Source organism: Odontesthes bonariensis, chromosome 5 (assembly GCF_027942865.1).
Source record: "Odontesthes bonariensis isolate fOdoBon6 chromosome 5, fOdoBon6.hap1, whole genome shotgun sequence".
Classification (NCBI taxonomy): Eukaryota; Metazoa; Chordata; class Actinopteri; order Atheriniformes; family Atherinopsidae; genus Odontesthes; species Odontesthes bonariensis.
Window position 1 is genome coordinate 41,886,278 of NC_134510.1, and position 24,378 is coordinate 41,910,655.

The window sequence follows — 24,378 nt, forward strand, 5'->3', positions numbered from 1 at the left end:
GATTCAGCTTCTCTTTTCATCTCTGAGTCATTGAATAAAAAACAGAAAAGTTTGATTTAAAGTTTGAACCCGTTCAGCTTCAGAACCGTCTGACCCGCTGCTCTCAGGTCTGATTCATCGTTTCCTTTTTCCTCTTTTCTTTCCTCAGTTTTTATCAAATCAAATTAAATTTATTTATAGCACATTTCATGTACAAAACAATTCAAAGTGCTTCACATAAAAAGCATTGCAGCAGGGAGTGGAAGAAGCATTAAAATACATAAAAGAATATAAAGAGAAACAAATAAAATAATTTAAATGATTTAAAGAATATAAAGAGAAACAAATAAAATAATTTAAATGATTTAAAGAATATAAAGAGAAACAAATAAAATAATTAAAATTAATTAAAATGAATTTAAAACCAGCAACAGTCCAGATAAGTTCAAAGATATCGTGCAGATTTCATGCATAGACACATGAGAACAGAAATGTCTTTAACCTGGATTTAAAAATGTCTCCATTTGGTGAAAGTTTAATCTCCACTGGCAGTTTGTTCCACTTGTTTGCAGCATAACAGCTAAATGCTGCTTCTCCATGTTTAGTCTGGACTCTGGACTGGACCAGCTGACCTGAGTCCTTGGATCTCAGAGCTCTGCTGGCTTTATATTCTCTGAACAGATCACAGATGTAAACCATCAGCAGGCTTTTAAAATCTATTCTGTGACTGACTGGAAGCCAGAGTAAAGATTTTAAAGCTGCTGTGGTCACACCGTTTGCTTGTTTGTTTGTTTGTTTACGGCACACTGATCGGTTAAAGGGCCGGTGCAGCTTTCTGTTCCTGCAGACTAAGATCAGACTGAATGGAACATGTCAGAACCAGAACCAGAACCAGAACCAGAACCCTTTAATCGATCAGTCTGACTCTGGTTTACAGATTATTGATTATAGAAACTGATCAGGCTGCAGGTGACTTACCTGAACAGGAAGTGACATCACACTGTGGGGGGGGGGACATCTGTCCTGTGGGGGGCCCTCGGTCTGGTTCTCAGGGTTCAGACCTGAAGGATTTATGGGGGGGGGGGGGGTGTGGTGGGGTCATTGTCACAGTGAAACCCGTGAAGTTCACGGTCGGAATCGGCGTGTGACATCACACCGTGGGGGGGGGGGGGCTCTTATGACCTTTAGGGGCCCCGTCTGCGGGGTCGAGGGGGTTCAGGGATTTAGAGAGCGGGGGGGGGGTCTGTCTGCTGCCCCTGTGTTTTAAATGCCCCCCAGATGGGAGGCGGGGGTTTGATAATGAAGAGCTCAGTTCTCAGGACCCACCCCCCCCAACCCTAACCCTAACCCCCACCCACAGATCTCCATCAGTATATAATGATATAAACCATCACTGATATCAATAAATATACTTTATATGGAGCTGATCACACGGATGGATCAGAGGGGAAATTCTGCTGCCACCGGCCCTTTAACCGATCAGTGTGCTGCAAACAAACAAACAAACAAACAAACAAACAAAAAACAAACAAACAAACAAACAAACCAGGACAGCTGGGGGTCCAACCATCAGCAGCAGAATTACTTCATATATTTACATCATATTTCTGTTTGTCCTGAGCTGAACTCTGAGTCTGACCCACGTTCAGCTCCTGGTGAAGCGGATCAGAACACCAGGACGGGTTCTTCTGCTGCTCTGAGCCTGAAGTGAAAGGTTCTGTTGGACTGAGTCCTGCGTCCTCCGGTCCCTCTGTGACCATCTGAGTGGTTCTGATCTCTGGGGCTGTGTTTATGGGCTGGATGGGTTACCCAGCCGTTAGAACCGGGCCTGAGCTGCAGAACTGAAGCTTCTGACCAGCAGCAGGTTCAGCTGACGGGTCGGACCGGGTCGGACCGGGTCGGACCGCCGGTCCAGGGGAGCAGAACCAGATCCTCACCAGAACCGACCCTGCTCTCTCTGGATTAGATGTTTTGTAAAGCCGGCCCAGTTCGGCTGAGTTCTGGCACATTCCATCTGCAGGATCTTTTGAGGCTTTTAAATCCTCCTTAAAAACACACTTTTTCTCCCTTTAATCATATTTAAGTAGACTCTATTGGCTGATGACCTTGATTTGTTTTATATCTTTTATTTTATTTATTTTAATGTATTTTATTTGAACTTATTTTATTCTACTTTATTGCACTGTGTTTTCAGTATCTATTGATTTTAACTGCTTGGAACGGAAGCATTATCTGAGTCACTTTTACCTTTTAATGCGGCTTTTGTCCTGTACGGCACTTTGGTCAACCTCGGTTGTTTTTTAAATGTGCTCTACAAATAAAGTTTGAGTTGAGTTGAATTGAGCCTGCAGAATGAGGTGCGGTCCAGCCGGAGACCCAAACGGTTCTGAACCGGTCCTGTGAGTCAGCTGGGGGGTAGCAGCTCGGACCGGGCCCAGATGAGACCTTCTGCTCAGATTCAAAGCTCCTGTCTGAGTTTGGAGTTTTAAAGACGTAAAACCGAACCTGCTGCAGATAAAGTCCGAATGTTTGAGGCCCAAAAGTTCTGGTTGCTGCAAACATTCGGACTTTTGTTCCTCTGAACTTGAAGTTGACCAGAGACGGAAGTTTGGGGGTCCGACAGCTGCAGGGTTGGTGTGATGTTCGGGGTTTGTGGGGGTTGTTGTGTCTGGATTTACTTTTGTTGTCTTTATTGTTGTCATTCATGCCTTAGATGGGGGGATGGGGGGGGTTGGGGGAGGATTCAGGGTCTGTTGGGGGGTCCAGTCGTCACGGGGAGTCCTGCTGCCATCCACCCGTCCTGACTCCTCCCCCAGAATCCTGTGAAAGAGCAGCTGGGACCAGAACTGAGGAGGGGGGGGGGGGGGGTGCTGGGAAAGTCACCTCGACCAAGTTCAACTTGTAAAGAGAAACGATGAAACGACTGCAGAGAACTCAGGCAGCACCAGCAGTCCAACAGAACCTCAGACTCAGATGGGTTTGATCCTGACAGCTGAGACTTCCAGGGTCAGAGGTCACCTGATCACCCCCCCCCCCCCATCTGTTTGCAGACTCATTCAGCCTGAGGGTCTGAGGAGAGGGGGCGGGGCCTTTATAGAGCTGTCAGTCAAACTTAAGAGTTCAAGTGCAGCTTCACAGACAGACCAATCACACCAATCAGACCAATTAGACCAATTAGACCAATCACACCAATCAGGCCAATCACACCAATCACACCAATCACACCAATCAGACCAATTAGACCAATTAGACCAATTAGACCAATTAGACCAATCAGCCCAATCACACCAATCACACCAATCAGACCAATTAGACCAATTAGACCAATCACACCAATCAGCCCAATCACACCAATCAGGCCAATCACACCAATCAGGCCAATTAGGCCAATCAGCCCAATCAGACCAATCAGACCAATCACACCAATCAGGCCAATTAGGCCAATCAGCCCAATCACACCAATCAGGCCAATCAGGCCAATCAGGCCAATCAGACCAATCACACCAATCAGGCCAATTAGGCCAATCAGCCCAATCACACCAATCAGGCCAATCACACCAATCAGCCCAATCAGACCAATCAGCCCAATCACACCAATCAGGCCAATCAGGCCAATCACACCAATCAGCCCAATCAGACCAATCAGCCCAATCACACCAATCAGGCCAATCAGGCCAATTAGGCCAATCAGACCAATCACACCAATCAGGCCAATTAGGCCAATCAGCCCAATCACACCAATCAGGCCAATCAGGCCAATTAGGCCAATCAGCCCAATCACACCAATCAGGCCAATCACACCAATCAGCCCAATCAGACCAATCACACCAATCAGGCCAATTAGGCCAATTAGGCCAATCAGGCCAATCACACCAATCAGGCCAATCAGGCCAATCACACCAATCAGCCCAATCAGACCAATCAGCCCAATCACACCAATCAGGCCAATCAGGCCAATCACACCAATCAGCCCAATCAGACCAATCAGCCCAATCACACCAATCAGGCCAATCAGGCCAATCAGACCAATCACACCAATCAGGCCAATTAGGCCAATTAGGCCAATCAGGCCAATCACACCAATCACACCAATCAGATCAATCAGATCAATCAGATCAATCAGGGCAATGTGGCTGAAACCATCCAGCATCATGAACGCTGCTCATCATCGTCATCATCATCATCTTCATCATCATCATCATCACGCCATCCTGACAGTAAGTTTCAGCATTCTGCTTCATCTCTGTTCTAAATGTAAAGATGAGGCACAGAAGCGTCGCTCCTCCATTTGTTTACAAACAAACAAACAAAACTGTTTATCGGTCGTGATGTCCCGCTCCAGTTGTTTACAAACAAACAAACAAACAAACAAACCTGTTTTATCGGCCGTGATGTCACGCTCCAATTGTTTACAAACAAACCTGTTTTATCGACCGTGATGTCACGCTCCAATTGTTTACAAACAAACCTGTTTTATCGGCCGTGATGTCACGCTCCAGTTGTTTACAAACAAACAAACCTGTTTTATCGGTCGTGATGTCACGCTCCAGTTGTTTACAAACAAACAAACCTGTTTTATCGACCGTGATGTCACGCTCCAATTGTTTACAAACAAACCTGTTTTATCGGCCGTGATGTCACGCTCCAGTTGTTTACAAACAAACAAACCTGTTTTATCGGTCGTGATGTCACGCTCCAGTTGTTTACAAACAAACAAACCTGTTTTATCGACCGTGATGTCACGCTCCAATTGTTTACAAACAAACCTGTTTTATCGGCCGTGATGTCACGCTCCAGTTGTTTACAAACAAACAAACCTGTTTTATCGGTCGTGATGTCACACTCCAGTTGTTTACAAACAAACCTGTTTATTGGTCGTGATGTCACGCTCCAGTTGTTTACAAACAAACAAACCTGTTTTATCGGTCGTGATGTCACGCTCTAGTTGTTTACAAACAAACCTGTTTATCGGTCGTGATGTCACGCTCCAGTTGTTTACAAACATACAAACCTGTTTATCAGTCGTGATGTCATGCTCCAGTTGTTTACAAATAAACAAACTTGTTTGCAGTCTTTTGGGCCCTGAGTTTTGACTGCAGGTTTCTGACAAACCGAAAATCAAAGCCAATAATGAGTAAATCAATCGGAACGATAATAAATAAATAATCAGAGGTTTCATCGTTGTGTGAACCTGACGCTCTTACATCACTTCCTACTTCAGGCTCCGCCCCTGATCGGCCTTTTTCCCCTCAGGTGTGCTCGGAGCCTCAGAGTTGGCCTTCCTGACGGAGCCCAGTGATGTCATCGCAGTCAGGGACCGCCCCCTGATGCTGGACTGCCAGGTGGAGGGGGAGGGTCCTATCACCATCACCTGGAGGCGTAACGGTGTTCCCATGGCGACAGGCGCCAGGGCGACGGTGCTCAACAACGGCACACTGCTCATCAGTAACTTCTCCAAGAGACGCGAGAGCAACGAGACGGACGCAGGAGAGTATGACTGCGCCGCGCAGAACCATTACGGCATGCTGATCAGCCGCAAGGCCCGCGTGCAGCTCGCCTGTGAGTCGCCAAACACACCAAACCCACCCAGCACACAGGTGCAAACACACCCAGCACACAGGTGCAAACACACCCAGCACACAGGTGCAAACACACCCAGCACACAGGTGCAAACCCACCCAGCACACAGGTGCAAACACACCCACCACACAGGTGCAAACACACCCAGCACACAGGTGCAAACCCACCCAGCACACAGGTGCAAACACACCCAGCACACAGGTGCAAACACACCCAGCACACAGGTGCAGCCATAGATATGTATAGAACCATAGATATGTATAGAATCATAGATATGTATAGAATCATAGATTTGTATAGAATCATAGATATGTATAGAATCATAGATATGTATAGAACCATAGATTTGTATAGAACCATAGATATGTATAGAATCATAGATTTGTATAGAACCATAGATATGTATAGAATCATAGATATGTGTAGAACCATAGATTTGTATAGAACCATAGATATGTATAGAATCATAGATATGTATAGAACCATGGATATGTATAGAATCATAGATATGTATAGAACCATAGATATGTATAGAATCATAGATCTGTATAGAACCATAGATATGTATAGAACCATAGATATGTATAGAACCATAGATATGTATAGAACCATAGATATGTATAGAATCATAGATATGTATAGAACCATAGATATGTATAGAACCATAGATATGTATAGAACCATAGATATGTATAGAACCATAGATATGTATAGAACCATAGATATGTATAGAATCATAGATATGTATAGAATGGCTAGATGTCTCGTCCGCGTTGCTGGGCAACGGAGTGGAACGTCCGCAGATGGCGGCCATCTTACCACAGGCAGCTCTCTCATTGTGTTGATGGTGAAACATTCAAACATTCAAGACATAACTTGCTTAATTCTCAAACGTTTAGGTTATTATAAACACCAAAGTAGTAAGCTAATTATCACACTACAGACAAAGTCCATATTTATTTTTTAAAATAAAAACGTAAATATTTCATGTTTATTTGCCCCATGACTCAACTTTATTTACCCCTTGGGATGACTCCCTCAGGGAAATTCAAGTCCCCAGTAGCTCCAAACACACACATAGGATCTCTATAAATCTAAATACAGTATAATATAGAATAATTAATATAATATATCATTAATATAGAATAATCTAAAACAAAGTGTAAAAAAGAATATAGGCTATACAAGATATACAAAGTAAAGAGAGTTAATAAAATAAGTTATAGCACTATGGTTGAGTTATTGCCCATATTGCACTACACTTGTGTTAATTACACATTGTATGCACATAGTCTGACCATAAATAGAAAAGATATTGCACAGTAGTGACGTGAATTATTGCACAGATGACCGAATAAATAAAATATGGCACAGGGTCTTTTAGTATGTAAAACAGTGTAAAATGGTGGAGATTTCTGTGAGATAAGAGTAACAGCGTCAGAGCAGATCACTTAGCGTAACTATGGTTACCTCAGGTTTGGCTGTCTCCCGGACATCTCACCCTGTGGTAAGATGGCCGACCTGTGCGGACGTTCTAAACTCAGACGTAACACATCGAGCCATTCTATACATATCTATGGGTGCAAAGCTGTGACCCATCTCCCCTTCCACAGCACTCCCTAAGTTCCTGTCTCAGCCACGGTCCCTGGCTGTGGACGAAGGGGGCGTGGCCAGACTCAGCTGCCAGGTGAACGGGATCCCGGAGGCCAGCATCACCTGGCAGAGAGACCGCCGCCCACTGAGCACAGCTGACCACAGGTGGGTTTCCAGATGTTGGGTTGGACATCTGTGTCTGCTTTGTTAGCGTTCAGGTGTTACTCAGCAGGTCACGTGGTGTTAACGGCCATTTTGTTTTGTGCAGGTATACTCTGCTGCCTAACGGCGTGCTGCAGATCACGAGCGTTCAACGTGCTGACGGTGGCGTGTTCCGCTGCGTTGCTTCAAACATCGCCAACACGCGCTACAGCCACGAGGCCCAGCTGACCGTCACTGGTGAGATGGACCAGGGTAGATGACTTATTGACAGAAACACCTGACTTAAAGGGACACTATGTAATAAATTAAGTCATTTATTAGCTCAAATCAACATATTCATTCATAAATTAGTCCTCATTGGTGTAAAATTATCTCTGTCAAAAATCTCACTTATCCTCCTGAGTGAAGAATAACTTGTCTGTATCAACTGGTAAATTTTATCTGGTAAATTATCCCACTAATAATGCATTGATTGTTACCAAACTTCTGCCGTAGTACACATAGGCTCTTAACTCACAAAACGAGGCATTAGAAAGTTTGTAAGTTTACCGGGAGTTTATTTAAAAGAACACTTTCCAGATAGCAACTACACACTGCTGCTAATGCTAACGCTACCGCTGCGTCGACGTCACTTCCGGTAACTCCTGGAATATGACTAATTGCATTGCTTGCACACCAAAGGCTATGTCAACTCATGTTATCTGACATGTTATCTGCCATCTGTATTTATAGTGTTGTTGTATGTGTGTTATGTAATCCTTTGTACTGTGTGTCTTGATGTCTTTTTGTTTGTATGGACCTTGAGTCTGAAGCTATAGCTTCTTGAATCTTGACACATACCGCCTGCCATAGTTCAAGAAGTTGCAGCGCACATTTGAAAACGCGAGGCGCTAGAGAGCAAATTCATTCGACTTTGCAAAATAAAATTGCACCACTAGATGGGGGAAGAAATTACATAATGTCCCTTTAAGGGCAGAAAGACCCGACATGACAGACCGAACTGAGGGCTTCACTTGTCTTCATCTCGTTATTGATGAGGTTTTGTGCGTCCAGTTGCAGGATCCAAGATCTATAAAGAACCCGTCATCCTGTCCGGTCCCCAGAACCTCACCATCAACGTTCACCAGACCGCCATCTTGGAATGCATTGCCACGGGAAACCCCCGCCCCATCGTGTCGTGGAGCCGCCTCGGTAAGGACCACATGATAACCTGTACTGATCACCTGTACTGATCACCTGTACTGACCACCTGTACTGATCACCTGTACTGATCACCTGTACTGACCACCTGTACTGATCACCTGTACTGACCACCTGTACTGATCACCTGTACTGACCACCTGTACTGATCACCTGTACTGATAACCTGTACTGATCACCTGTACTGACCACCTGTACTGATCACCTGTACTGATCACCTGTACTGATCACCTGTACTGATCACCTGTACTGACCACCTGTACTGATCACCTGTACTGATCACCTGTACTGACCACCTGTACTGATCACCTGTACTGACCACCTGTACTGATCACCTGTACTGATCACCTGTACTGACCACCTGTACTGATCACCTGTACTGATCACCTGTACTGACCACCTGTACTGATCACCTGTACTGACCACCTGTACTGACCACCTGTACTGATCACCTGTACTGATAACCTGTACTGATCACCTGTACTGACCACCTGTACTGATCACCTGTACTGATAACCTGTACTGACCACCTTACTGACCACCTGTACTGACCACCTGTACTGATCACCTGTACTGACCACCTGTACTGACCACCTGTACTGACCGCCTGTACTGATCACCTGTACTGATCACCTGTACTGACCACCTGTACTGATAACCTTACTGACCACCTGTACTGACCACCTGTACTGATCACCTGTACTGATCACCTGTACTGATCACCTGTACTGATCACCTGTACTGACCACCTGTACTGATCACCTTTACTGACTACCTGTACTGACCACCTTACTGACCACCTGTACTGACCACCTGTACTGATCACCTGTACTGATCACCTGTACTGATAACCTTACTGACCACCTGTACTGACCACCTGTACTGATCACCTGTACTGGTCATCTGTACTGACCACCTGTACTGATCACCTGTACTGACCACCTGTACTGATCACCTGTACTGACCACCTGTACTGACCACCTGTACTGATCACCTGTACTGATCACCTTTACTGACTACCTGTACTGACCACCTTACTGACCACCTGTACTGACCACCTGTACTGACCACCTGTACTGATCACCTGTACTGACCACCTGTACTGATCACCTGTACTGACCACCTGTACTGATCACCTGTACTGACCACCTGTACTGACCACCTGTACTGATCACCTGTACTGACCACCTGTACTGATAACCTGTACTGATCACCTGTACTGATCACCTTTACTGACTACCTGTACTGACCACCTTACTGACCACCTGTACTGACCACCTGTACTGATCACCTGTACTGATCACCTGTACTGATCACCTGTACTGATAACCTTACTGACCACCTGTACTGACCACCTGTACTGATCACCTGTACTGGTCATCTGTACTGACCACCTGTACTGATCACCTGTACTGACCACCTGTACTGATCACCTGTACTGACCACCTGTACTGACCACCTGTACTGACCACCTGTACTGATCACCTGTACTGGTCATCTGTACTGACCACCTGTACTGATCACCTGTACTGACCACCTGTACTGACCACCTGTACTGATCACCTGTACTGATCACCTGTATTGGTTCCCACAGACGGCCGGTCCATCGGGGTGGAGGGGGTTCAGGTTCTGGGAACGGGGAACCTGATGATCTCTGATGCGACTCTGCAGCATTCAGGAATCTATGTTTGTTCGGCCAACAGACCCGGGAGCAGGTCCAGAAGAACCGCGCTGGGTCGGCTCGTGGTGCAAGGTAAACAACAACGACACTGGTTCTGTTTGTTAAACATGGAGGTCAGAGTTTCAGTCAGTCAGGTTGAACTCTGTAACTCCTCCCCCTGACCCTGCTGGAGGAAGTTCTGAACCAGGTGGTCTGAACACAGAAAGAACTGGTTCTGGTTCTGACTCACCAGTTTGGGGAGTGTTGGAACCTCCTGAAATATTGAATTTTACATTCCAATCAGTTTTATTTATAAAGACCAAATCACAGAAATGTCAGGGTCTTCAGTCCAGTTCACCGTAATAGAACCAGATCAAATGGACTTTGATGAACTCTGGGGTTACCAGTAACCCTTACCCATTAACCCTAACCCTTACCCAGTAACCCCTGATTTGGTCTTACCCAGTAACCCAAACCCTTAACCTAACCCTAACCCTTACCCTTACCCTTACCCAATAACCCTAACCCTAACCCCTAACCCAGTAACCAAAACTCTTACCCAGTAACCCTTACCCTAACCCTAACCCTAACCCTTACCCAATAACCCTAACCCTAACCCTTACCCTTACCCTTACCCAATAACCCTAACCCTAACCCTTACCCAATAACCCCTAACCCAGTAACCCTTACCCTTACCCTTACCCAATAACCCCTAACCCAGTAACCAAAACCCTTACCCAGTAACCCTAACCCTTACCCTTACCCTAACTCTAACCCTAACCCTTACCCAATAACCCTAACCCTAACCCCTAACCCAGTAACCAAAACCCTTACCCAGTAACCCTAATCTTTAGCCAGTAACCTTAACCCTACCCTAAACCTTACCCAGTAACCCTTACCCTACCCTAACCTGACCTAACCTAACCTAACCCCTAACCCCTAACCCCTAGCCCCTAGCCCCTAGCCCCTAGCCCCTAGCCCTACCCTACCCCTACCCCTAACCCTAACCCTTACCCAGTAACCCTAACCCTACCCCTACCCCTAACCCTTACCCAGTAACCCTAACCCTTACCCAGTAACCGTTACCCTTACCCAGTAACCCTAACCCTTACCCAGTAACCCTAACCCTTACCCAGTAACCCTAACCCCAACCCTTACCCAGTAACCCTAACCCTTACCCAGTAACCCTAACCCTTACCCAGTAACCCTAATCTTTAGCCAGTAACCTTAATCCCTAACCCACCCACGACCTCCCCTTATTACAACCTTACCCTGACACTTATCCTAACCCTAACCCTTACCCAATAACCCTAACCCTAACCCTTACCCTTACCCAATAACCCTAACCCTAACCCTTACCCAATAACCCCTAACCCAGTAACCCTTACCCTTACCCTTACCCAATAACCCCTAACCCAGTAACCAAAACCCTTACCCAGTAACCCTAACCCTTACCCTTACCCTAACTCTAACCCTAACCCTTACCCAATAACCCTAACCCTAACCCCTAACCCAGTAACCAAAACCCTTACCCAGTAACCCTAATCTTTAGCCAGTAACCTTAACCCTACCCTAAACCTTACCCAGTAACCCTTACCCTACCCTAACCTGACCTAACCTAACCTAACCCCTAACCCCTAACCCATAGCCCCTAGCCCCTAGCCCCTAGCCCCTAGCCCCTAGCCCCTAGCCCCTAGCCCCTAGCCCTACCCTACCCCTAACCCTAACCCTTACCCAGTAACCCTAACCCTACCCCTACCCCTAACCCTTACCCAGTAACCCTAACCCTTACCCAGTAACCCTAACCCTTACCCAGTAACCCTAACCCCAACCCTTACCCAGTAACCCTAACCCTTACCCAGTAACCCTTACCCTTACCCAGTAACCCTAACCCTAACCCTAACCCTAACCCTTACCCAGTAACCCTAACCCTTACCCTTACCCAGTAACCCTAACCCTTACCCTTACCCAATAACCAAAACTCTTACCCAGTAACCCTTACCCTAACCCTAACCCTTACCCAATAACCCTAACCCTAACCCTAACCCTAACCCTAACCCTTACCCAATAACCCCTAACCCAGTAACCAAAACCCTTACCCAGTAACCCTAACCCTTACCCTTACCCTAACTCTAACCCTAACCCTTACCCAATAACCCTAACCCTAACCCCTAACCCAGTAACCAAAACCCTTACCCAGTAACCCTAATCTTTAGCCAGTAACCTTAACCCTACCCTAAACCTTACCCAGTAACCCTTACCCTACCCTAACCTGACCTAACCTAACCTAACCCCTAACCCATAGCCCCTAGCCCCTAGCCCCTAGCCCCTAGCCCCTAGCCCCTAGCCCCTAGCCCTACCCTACCCCTACCCCTACCCCTAACCCTAACCCTTACCCAGTAACCCTAACCCTACCCCTAACCCTTACCCAGTAACCCTAACCCTTACCCAGTAACCCTAACCCTAACCCTACCCCTAACCCTTACCCAGTAACCCTAACCCTTACCCAGTAACCCTTACCCTTACCCAGTAACCCTAACCCTTACCCAGTAACCCTAACCCTTACCCAGTAACCCTAACCCCAACCCTTACCCAGTAACCCTAACCCTTACCCAGTAACCCTAACCCTTACCCAGTAACCCTAACCCTAACCCAGTAACCCTAACTCTTACCCAGTAACCCTAACCCTTACCCAGTAACCCTAACCCTTACCCAGTAACCCTAACTCTTACCCAGTAACCCTAACCCTAACCCTTACCCAGTAACCCTAATCTTTAGCCAGTAACCTTAATCCCTAACCCACCCACGACCTCCCCTTATTACAACCTTACCCTGACACTTATCCTAACCCTAACCCTTACCCAATAACCCTTACCCTAACCCAGTAACCCTAACCCAGTAACCAAAACCCCAATCCTGACTGAAACTGATTATTTCTGTGTAAATGATCACAAATAAAAAGGGAGATTGGATATAGGTCTATAATGAGCTAACGCTTCTGAATCTAGAGTAGGTTTTTTAAGAAAAGGTTTAATTACAGCAACCTTAAAGGCTGAGGTACATATCCTGTCAACAAAGACAGATTGATCAGATCCGATATTGAAGTATAAGATTAAGGGGGAAACCTCCCTGAACAGGGATTCTGAAGTTAAACATGTTCCAGGGCCTGGAACCGACCTTATTGATCCAGCAGCTCTCAGCCTGATCACTTCGCTCTGAGACATTCTGCTCTGTTGGTGGGGGTGTTTGTTTCGATCGCCTGGCACGCTCAGCTGCTTCTCTCATGGGGGGGGGGTCAGAGGTCAACCAGGCTCAGACACTGAGTCTCATTAGAATCTGCATTAGCATGAGAAGAGTCCACTTCACAATGAGGACTTTATTCTCCCTGAAACTCCGTCTGTCAGCAACACACTCACCCCTTCATCAGTCCCTGCCCCCCCTCACAGTGATAAATGCCCCCCCCCCCCCCCCCCCTCACAGTGATAAATGCCCCCCGCTCACACACAGTGATAAATGCCCCCCTGATTAATGCCCCCCTGATATATGCCCCCCCTGACTTCTGACTCCCCGCTCCTTTGCATTTAGAGTGGAGGGGGCGGGGCTTTTGGAGGTGATGGAGACGTGTGTGTGCGGGGTCCCTGTTGCTATGGAGACGGGAGGGCGGAGGCGAGACAGCACCTGTCTGTCTCTGGGGGGGTCAGAGGTCAAAGTGGAGTTTAAACACAAACACAAAGAAGTTCAAGTTCACATCAAGTTCTCACACTGAGTGATGACATCACTGATGACATCACTCCCTCTTCTTCTTCTCCTTCTTCTTCTCCCTGATATATAAATATTGGGCATCGAGTTGCTTATTGTAGAATATTGTGGCTGCGGATCATTTCTCTTTAACTCGTACAGTAAAGTGTAACTAATGCAGGAACTTCTTCAAAGTGACAGCTTTGTGATTGGGTGAGAGCTTTAAAGGGACGCTCCACATTACAATGTTTTTTTATAGAATGTTTTTTATTCAAGAAAGCACAAAGTAAGATTAATTTAAATACAATATCTTGAATTGGATTTGTTTTCTTTTTAACAAACAGAACCCACAACACCCATATACTGCTATAAAGAAAAAAAAACACATATAAGCATAGATAGCAAAGTTAAAGAAATGAACAATGCAACAAATGAAATAAATAAATAAAGGGAAAAACAGTAATAATGATAGTAGTAATGCTAGTAAGAATTAAAGTATCCATACAGTGATGAGAAAATTGAGAAAAATAAATAAATAAACAATAATAATAATAATAAAAATAATAATAATGATAGACAATGGGGGCATTACATATTCAAGTACATGTCAATAATTAGGCAAGATCAAATATATATCTCAGGGCTCTTGAGAATTTTAAAGTACTCTATTAGAGGGTCCCACATCTTGTGAAATTGTCTTGTTGAGCCTCTAGAAAAGTATTTAATTTTCTCTAATTTCAAGAAAACATTAATTCAGTGAGCCAGACAGACACTTTGGGTGGTTCAGGTGATTTCCGATGTAAAACTATATTTCTACGGGCTATCAAAGATGCAAAAGCAAACGCGTTCATCTTGTCAATGGGTAGCATGTGCTCATCAACCAACACAGCACATTACAATGTTTAATATCTTTTAAAAACACTAAAAATCTGTTTTATTTATTGTTGTTTTCTCTGTAGGATAGTTTTTTTATCACTTTAACTTGCTCATGAAGTGTAACAGATCTTAGCTCCATCTGAAGGGTTCGGATCTCTTTGTTGGAGTTTGACAAACTGGGGCCCCAAACAGCATCTCGCTTAGGGCCCCCACAAAGCTGGAAACGGCCCTGTTCGGGCTGCAGGAAGCAGCTGGTTATCAGTCTGATGGGAGATGTTTCTCAGGCCAGAACAGGACAGAGCTCTGAATTAGGATGTGCTGCTTTCAGTTTTCAGCTGCAAACTGAAGGAAAACATTTCCAGCTTTGGATGATTGACAGCTCTGTCTTCACCTCTGACCTGCTTGGGTCACATGATGAAAACACCAGCAGATTCTGTCCATCAGTCTGAGCTTTCATTTAAAAAACACGATGCATGAAGTGTTCAGGGTCTCAGCCAGCGTGGGAACTTTCCCTTTGCTGTCCTGTCCTCAGCAGATGGGTGTTTGCCGCCCTCTGCTGGGGGAAACATGGAACTACAGCACGATCTGCCCTAAAGAACGAAGGCAATAAAGTTCTGTAACTTCTGCATATTTTATATTTTAATCATTTATTTGGGCTTTTATGCCTTTAATGGAGTTAGGGTATGGGCAGTTTTAGAGAAACAGGAAGCAGGGGGCAGAGAGAGGGGGAACAAAATGCAGCAAAGGGCCGTCCGATGCAGGACTCGAAGGACTACAGCCTCTGTACACGGGGCGCCTGCTGTACGCCACAGACCGCCCCATATTTCATGTTTTGAATATTCAGTTAGCTTCAATGATCAGCAGGACGATCGATGACCTCAGAGACATGTGACATCACAGAAGAAGCTGTGACATCATCAGTGAAGATGCTAAGGACTTCATGGAGCTTTAAGTCGTCCGCAGAGTTCGGGTCCTGTTTTCGCTCTACTGGGACTCAAACATCTTTAAACATGAAACCCAGCAGCTTATGGCTCAGTTCTTCTTCTTGTGTGCAGCGTGGCTGCTGCTGTTGGAGGTCACAGCGCCCCCACAGGTCGGAAAGAGTGGACCTCACAGTAATAACGTTTCAGCTGTTTCCTCAAGGCCTCAGTTTGCTTCTCCGTCAATCCGACTCCGTGGTCACTAAACCTTTGGAAGTTCTCCGTCGGGCTGTCGGATACCCGAGGCAGTTCACCTCCCGATCAGCAGGCGGCGCTACGTTAGACGACCCAATCTGCCGACGTCTATGGTGAAAGTGGTTGATTGGTTGTTCACCTTCCGGCTCCGTTCCACAGAGCCGGCCCGATATGGCGTGATCTTTGTGCCACCTGGTTGAGCGCGCAGTGACACTGATTTGAGGGCACAGATCTATCTGAAGGAACAATAATTTTAAGTGTGCGTATGAATCTCACACACGCTCGCTCATAGGTGCTCGGACACGCGCTCAACTCTGACAAACTGCTCGCTCGAACGGCTCACTCTGCTCGCGCTCGGCTCTATCTCTCTGCTCGCAACTCTAAGTTGTATGTAAATGAGCCACGCCACCAGCCAATCAGTGCAGAGTCTGCAGTGCAGACTCAATTGAACTTCTACCATCACCCTAAAGGAATTAAACTAGATGTTATATTTTTTTGTCAAACCAGTAACCATTACAGATTAAACCAATAACACAATTGATCAGTTTAAAGTTTAAAAACCCCCACTGTGGGTCAGCTGCTATAGTTCATAACTTACAAGGTAAAAACAACCACTTCAATACTTCAAACATTTAATTTTCTAAGCTGGTGTAGTTTTATTTTTCTATTTTGATCAAATCAAAATCAAATCAAATTTATTTATAGCACATTTCATGTACAAAACAATTCAAAGTGCTTTACATAAAATAAAAGCATTGCAGCAGGGAGTGGAAGAAGCATTAAAATACATAAAAGAATATAAAGAGAAACAAATAAAAAAGTTTGTTAGGTTTCTTTCTCTAAAATGTTTGTGACCTATCCCTGACACCCTACAACAGTAACCAGTAACTAGCTAGCACCCAACTACACCAGTTCTAACATGATTATTACAATTCTTCCTCTTTATTTTTTTAGTATTTATCACACAAATACCAGTCTGTGAAAACTACCAGTCTGTGATTGGCTGGTGGTGTGGCTCATTTACATACAACTTAGAGTTGCGAGCAGAGAGATAGAGCCGAGCACGAGCAGAGTGAGCCGTTCGAGCGAGCAGTTTGTCAGAGTTGAGCGCGTGTCCGAGCACCTATGAGCGAGCGTGTGTGAGATTCATACGCACGCTTAAAATGATTGTTCCTTCAGATAGATCTGTGCCCTCAAATCAGTGTCACTGCGCGCTCAACCAGGTGGCACAAAGATCACGCCATAGCCCGAGGGATAAGCGAACTAAGCGCCTGCTTATGGCTTCGTGGCCACTAGGGGGCCCCCAAGAGCAATTGACAAAAAATATATTTTTTATTTTTTGCATGTATGAGTGATGGTTTCTATATGATCAAATATATATTATTGTACAAAAACACAATTTTATGTCAACAGAGTGATGCTGCTGATGTAGGCCTAGTGATGCTTACTGCCTCTTTAAATGTCAAAGCTCTGCTGCCCCGTGCAGTGTGTCTCCTGCCCCGTGCAGTGTGTCTCCTGCCCCGTGCAGTGTGTCTCCTGCCCCGTGCAGTGTGTCTCCTGCCCCGTGCAGTGTGTGCGGTGCGCATCTAAAGTGCAGGTGAAGGCAAAACAATTCCATGGAAGAGTTCCATGGCACAAGAAAGACTGAGTGGACTGGCAGTGATAAATGTTAAAAACAAAGTTGCCCATCAGAATTATTACAGTGATGTCATAAATGACTTTGCCTCCAGATAAGCCAGGAAGCAGCTTTTAAGGAGTGGGTGGAGTATTGAGGAAGAACAGTTACAACAAAAAAAAGGTCAAAAGTGTGGATTAAGGTAGTTTATTTAGCACATAGTTACATCCATCTACATAGACCTAATTATTCAACTTTATAATTGAACCATTTGAACCTTGCTCCAGGTTAATTTACATCATTATCGAAGTATTTGCATGATATTTTATTGAATTCTGTCTGTTTTTGTGCATTTGAATTTGTTATTCATTTTAAATATCTAAGTGATTTTATTTGTTGTTGCACTTTATTGTTGTTCTTGCACTACAAATTATTTTTGCACATTGCTGTTGCAGTTTTTTTAAACCAAAACTAATAAACCAGATGACACTTTTACAGTAAATACAATGCTTTATCACTTGGAATGTTGTGGAAATCATCCCCAGGGTGCTCTTGTTGCCGAATTTTGCGATCAAAACCCATCTGGACATCATTCATTCATTATTTATGTTATTAACTGGGCCTTAAATGTGTCAAGACATGTCAGGCTAACAATAGGATAATGTAAACAACACTGAGTTTATAGTGTAAATGAACAACAAGAATATTATTGGCAGAAATAGAGGGCCCCAAAATCCAAATTTGCTTAGGGCCCCATGGAGGTTTGGGCCGGCTCTGCCGTTCCACTCCTCACAGTGAACGATGGCGACCCAGAGAGAAAGACTGTTGTTGGAGTCGGAGCTCGTTGATGTTGAAATGCAAATAATTCTGACTAAATGTTGACCGGCACACAGTAAACTCTTTCAGAAATGGTGGTGTTGTTGTTCTGAGAGGAAGGAGCTAAACCGGGAAAGGGTTAGAGGGTTTCACCCGACGAATGCGTCTCCGGGTGCGTCTCCGTAGACGACCATAAATCAGGCTTAAGACTGACTCTCTTCTGCTCCGCAGCGCCTCCAGAGTTCGTGCAGTGGCCTCAGTCCGTCTCCAGACCAGCGGGGGGCAGCGCCGTCTTCAGCTGCACCGCCGCCGGCGTCCCTGAGCCACACCTCATCTGGCTGAAGAACGGCAAACTGCTGAGTCCCAGCAGCAACGTCAAGCTCACCGACGGAAACATGTAAGACTGTCAGGTGTCACACAAGGGCCAGTGTAAAGGTCCGTATTAGCTTCTGTAGAAATCGAACACCTTATTCTCGCCCACAGGACGCTCGCCATCACACGCATCACGCCCGAGGACGAGGCCATCTATCAGTGCATCGCAGAGAACAGCGCCGGCACCAACCAGGCCAGCGCGCGCCTCGCCATCAGCCAGGGGCCCGAGCTGCCCGAGGCCCCCACAGGCCTCCGGGCTACGGCACTGAGCCCCAACAGCCTGCAGCTCACCTGGGACCAGCAGGAGGAGCGGGTCGGCCAGCAGGTCATCGGATACGTGCTGCACATCAGACGGCTGGGAGGTAAGGGGCCGCTGGGAGGTAAGGGGCCGCTGGGAGGTAAGGGGCCGCTGGGAGGTAAGGGGCCGCTGGGAGGAAAGGGGCCGCTGGGAGGTAAAGGGGCCGCTGGGAGGTAAGGGGCCGCTGGGAGGAAAGGGGCCGCTGGGAGGTAAGGGGCCGCTGGGAGGTAAGGGGCCGCTGGGAGGTAAAGGGGCCGCTGGGAGGTAAGGGGCCGCTGGGAGGTAAAGGGGCCGCTGGGAGGTAAGGGGCCGCTGGGAGGAAAGGGGCCGCTGGGAGGTAAGGGGCCGCTGGGAGGTAAGGGGCCGCTGGGAGGTAAGGGGCCGCTGGGAGGTAAAGGGGCCGCTGGGAGGTAAGGGGCCGCTGGGAGGAAAGGGGCCGCTGGGAGGTAAGGGGCCGCTGGGAGGTAAGGGACCGCTGGGAGGTAAGGGGCCGCTGGGAGGAAAGGGGCCGCTGGGAGGTAAGGGGCCGCTGGGAGGAAAGGGGCCGCTGGGAGGTAAGGGGCCGCTGGGAGGTAAGGGGCCGCTGGGAGGAAAGGGGCCGCTGGGAGGAAAGGGGCCGCTGGGAGGTAAGGGGCCGCTGGGAGGTAAGGGACCGCTGGGAGGAAAGGGGCCGCTGGGAGGTAAGGGGCCGCTGGGAGGTAAGGGACCGCTGGGAGGTAAGGGGCCGCTGGGAGGTAAGGGGCCGCTGGGAGGTAAGGGGCCGCTGGGAGGTAAGGGGCCGCTGGGAGGTAAGGGACCGCTGGGAGGTAAGGGACCGCTGGGAGGTAAGGGACCGCTGGGAGGTAAGGGGCCGCTGGGAGGTAAGGGGCCGCTGGGAGGTAAGGGGCCGCTGGGAGGTAAGGGGCCGCTGGGAGGAAAGGGGCCGCTGGGAGGAAAGGGGCCGCTGGGAGGTAAGGGGCCGCTGGGAGGTAAGGGACCGCTGGGAGGAAAGGGGCCGCTGGGAGGTAAGGGGCCGCTGGGAGGTAAGGGACCGCTGGGAGGTAAGGGGCCGCTGGGAGGTAAGGGGCCGCTGGGAGGTAAGGGGCCGCTGGGAGGTAAGGGGCCGCTGGGAGGTAAGGGGCCGCTGGGAGGTAAGGGGCCGCTGGGAGGTAAGGGACCGCTGGGAGGTAAGGGACCGCTGGGAGGTAAGGGGCCGCTGGGAGGTAAGGGGCCGCAGAGTTTAAGAAGTTGTTCATCTCGTATGGTTGGCGTTTGTTGGTGGCTCACCTGTCTTCTGCTTCCCGCGGCGTCCTCAGAGCCGGATGGCGCCGAGCTACAGGAGGCGGTTGATAAGAATACCTTCAAACACGACTTCAACAACCTGGAAGCTGCCACCACCTACTCCGTGTACCTGAAGGCCTACTCTGCCCTGGGGGGCAGCCAGCAGTCCGACACCGTCACAGCCACCACGCTGGGGGGCGGTACGTCACCTGGGGCAACTTTTCTGAGTTCTCTGAGTTTAAAAACGCTTGGTCCCTAACCGGAGTCTCTGTCCCACAGTTCCTGCTCCTCCCAGCTTCTTCACCAAAGTCCTGAACCAGACCGCCATGCAGGTGTACTGGGAGCTGCCCAGTAAACCCGGGAAGCTGGAGGGCTTCAGACTGGAGTACCGCGGGGTCTCCAACCAAGACATCCAGGGGCAGGAGATCCTCCCGGGACACATCAACACTCACACCATCTCCCACCTGGGTGAGTACGAGCGAGACTGACTTCCTCACCTGCCCCACCTGTGTGATTTAACCGTCTCACTCTGACCTCATGATGGTGAACAGGTAAACAGGAAGTGTTTGTTTCCTCCTGCAGAGCCGGCGGCGGTTTACAACGTGCAGCTGGTGGCGTTTAACGGGAACGGAGACAGTCCGCCCAGCCGCCGCCTGGTGTCGCTGTCAGAGGGCGGAGACGCTGCTGCAGGTGGGTCAGCTGGTTTAACCAGTTTAACCAGTTTAACCAGTTTAACCAGCTTAACTAGTTTAACCAGTTCAACCCGTTCAACCCGTTCAACCAGGTTAACCAGTTTAACCAGCTTAACTAGTTTAACCAGTTCAACCCGTTCAACCCGTTCAACCAGTTTAACCAGTTTAACCAGGTTAACCAGGTTAACCAGTTTGACCAGTTTGACCAGGTGTTTGTCTCCCCCAGCTGGTCGGAGCTGTAACTGCGACCAGTCCGACGGCTCCACATCGACTCTGCTGGTCGGCGTGCACGGCGGCCTCGCCTGCATCCTGTGCTGCCTGCTGTTCATCCTGCTGGGCTACAGGCGCAGGTGAGACACCTTCATCATCCTCACAGACCCCCCACCTTCATCATCCTCACCTTCATCATCCTCACAGACCCCCCACCTTCATCATCCTCACCTTCATCATCCTCACAGACCCCCCACCTTCATCATCCTCACCTTCATCATCCTCACAGACCCCCCACCTTCATCATCCTCACAGACCCCCCACCTTCATCATCCTCACCTTCATCATCCTCACCTTCATCATCCTCACAGACCCCCCACCTTCATCATCCTCACCTTCATCATCCTCACAGACCCCCCACCTTCATCATCCTCACCTTCATCATCCTCACAGACCCCCCACCTTCATCATCCTCACCTTCATCATCCTCACAGACCCCCCACCTTCATCATCCTCACCTTCATCATCCTCACAGACCCCCCACCTTCATCATCCTCACCTTCATCATCCTCACAGACCTCCCACCTTCATCATCCTCACAGACCCCCCACCTTCATCATCCTCACCTTCATCATCCTCACAGACCTCCCACCTTCATCATCCTCACAGACCCCCCACCTTCATCATCCTCACAGACCCCCCACCTTCATCATCCCACCTTCATCATCCTCACCTTCATCATCCTCACAGACCCCCCACCTTCATCATCCCACCTTCATCATCCTCACCTTCATCATCCTCACAGACCCCCCACCTTCATCATCCTCACAGACCCCCCACCTTCATCATCCTCACCTTCATCATCCTCACAGACCCCCCACCTTCATCATCCTCACAGACCCCCCACCTTCATCATCCTCACAGACCCCCCACCTTCATCATCCCACCTTCATCATCCTACCTTCATCATCCTCACCTTCATCATCCTCACAGACCCCTCACCTTCATCATCCTCAACTTCATCATCCTCACAGACCTCCCACCTTCATCATCCTCACCTTCATCATCCTCACAGACCCCTCACCTTCATCATCCTCACAGACCCCCCACCTTCATCATCCTCACAGACCCCCCACCTTCATCATCTTCACCTTCATCATCCTCACCTTCATCATCCTCACCTTCATCATCCCACCTTCATCATCCCACCTTCATCATCCCACCTTCATCATCCCACCTTCATCATCCTCACCTTCATCATCCTCACCTTCATCATCCCACCTTCATCATCCTCACCTTCATCATCCTCACAGACCCCCCACCTTCATCATCCCACCTTCATCATCCCACCTTCATCATCCTCACCTTCATCATCCTCACCTTCATCATCCCACCTTCATCATCCTCAACTTCATCATCCTCACCTTCATCTCCCCCACCTTCATCATCCCACCTTCATCATCCTCACCTTCATCTCCCCCACCTTCATCATCCCACCTTCATCATCCTCACCTTCATCATCCTCACCTTCATCATCCTCACCTTCATCATCCTCACCTTCATCATCCTCATCATCCTCACCTTCATCATCCTCACAGACCCCCCACCTTCATCATCCCACCTTCATCATCCCACCTTCATCATCCTCACCTTCATCATCCTCACCTTCATCATCCCACCTTCATCATCCTCACCTTCATCATCCCACCTTCATCATCCCACCTTCATCATCCTCACCTTCATCATCCTCATCATCATCCTCACCTTCATCATCCTCACAGACCTCCCACCTTCATCATCCCACCTTCATCATCCTCACCTTCATCATCCTCACCTTCATCATCCTCACCTTCATCATCCTCATCATCATCCTCACCTTCATCATCCCACCTTCATCATCCTCACCTTCATCATCCTCACAGACCTCCCACCTTCATCATCCTCACCTTCATCATCCTCACCTTCATCATCCCACCTTCATCATCCCACCTTCATCATCCTCACCTTCATCATCCTCACCTTCATCATCCCACCATCATCCCACCTTCATCATCCTCACCTTCATCATCTTCACCTTCATCCCCCCACCTTCATCATCCTCACCTTCATCATCTTCACCTTCATCCCCCCACCTTCATCATCCTCACCTTCATCATCTTCACCTTCATCCCCCCACCTTCATCATCCTCATCTTCATCATCCTCTCTGTGCTCAGTGTTCTCTGCAGGAAGGCAGCCAGCTGGGAGGCTCCGCCCCCCCTCAGTGATGTCAGAGGGCCTAAAGGTCACACACCTGAGAGCCTGGAGCTGAGCCAGGTAACGCACGGCGCCGCCCTCATCACAACTCTTTCTGCTGGCAGCTCGTCACATGTTTCCTCTGCTCCGCCCACAGAGATGTGACTCCGCCCCCCCTCCGGTGATGGTCATGGTGGACCCGCCTCCATCTGTGGAACCGGGCGCCAGCACCAGATAACCCCACCTGCCCCTTACCCCCCCACCTGCTCCTTACCCCCCCACCTGCCCCTTACCCCCCCACCTGCCCCTTACCCCCCCACCTGCTCCTTACCCCCCCACCTGCCCCTTACCCCCCCACCTGCTCCTTACCCCCCCACCTGCCCCTTAACCCCCCACCTGCCCCTTACCCCCCCACCTGCCCCCACCTGCCCCTTAACCCCCCACCTGCCCCTTACCCCCCCACCGCGTTACTAAAACCTGACATCAGCTGACTGCCTTCCACTGATTGGCCGATGAGTCTCGTCACCATGCTGTGCCGAGCCGTATCGAGCCGTATCGAGCCGTATCCAGCCGTATCGAGCCGTATCGAGCCGTATCGAGCCGTATCGAGCCGTGCCGAGCCGTATCGAGCCGTATCGAGCCATATCGAGCCGTATCGAGCCGTGCCGAGCCGTATCGAGCCGTATCGAGCCGTATCGAGCCGTGCCGAGCCGTATCCAGCCGTATCCAGCCGTATCCAGCCGTATCGAGCCGTATCGAGCCGTGCCGAGCCGTATCGAGCCGTATCGAGCCGTATCCAGCCGTATCGAGCCGTATCGAGCCGTGCCGAGCCGTGCCGAGCCGTATCGAGCCGTGCCGAGCCGTGCCGAGCCGTGCCGAGCCGTATCGAGCCGTATCGAGCCGTGCCGAGCCGTATCG

General features: G+C 48.6%; 1 protein-coding gene across 1 annotated transcript in view; it reads left to right on the forward strand.

Moving 5' to 3' along the window:
* LOC142380625 (immunoglobulin superfamily DCC subclass member 3) overlaps nt 1-23,698 on the forward strand; it is a 26,972-nt gene extending 3,274 nt beyond the window's left edge. Inside the window, exons 6-19 of the mRNA XM_075466541.1 lie at nt 3,030-3,103; nt 5,233-5,538; nt 7,173-7,317; nt 7,421-7,551; nt 8,368-8,505; nt 10,109-10,267; nt 18,626-18,791; nt 18,878-19,128; nt 20,360-20,524; nt 20,604-20,792; nt 20,907-21,014; nt 21,243-21,366; nt 23,454-23,541; nt 23,618-23,698. Of these exons, the coding sequence (XP_075322656.1) occupies nt 3,030-3,103; nt 5,233-5,538; nt 7,173-7,317; nt 7,421-7,551; nt 8,368-8,505; nt 10,109-10,267; nt 18,626-18,791; nt 18,878-19,128; nt 20,360-20,524; nt 20,604-20,792; nt 20,907-21,014; nt 21,243-21,366; nt 23,454-23,541; nt 23,618-23,698 (2,125 nt within the window). The remainder of the gene's footprint in view (nt 1-3,029; nt 3,104-5,232; nt 5,539-7,172; nt 7,318-7,420; nt 7,552-8,367; nt 8,506-10,108; nt 10,268-18,625; nt 18,792-18,877; nt 19,129-20,359; nt 20,525-20,603; nt 20,793-20,906; nt 21,015-21,242; nt 21,367-23,453; nt 23,542-23,617) is intronic.
* Nucleotides 23,699-24,378: the final 680 nt, after the last annotated feature.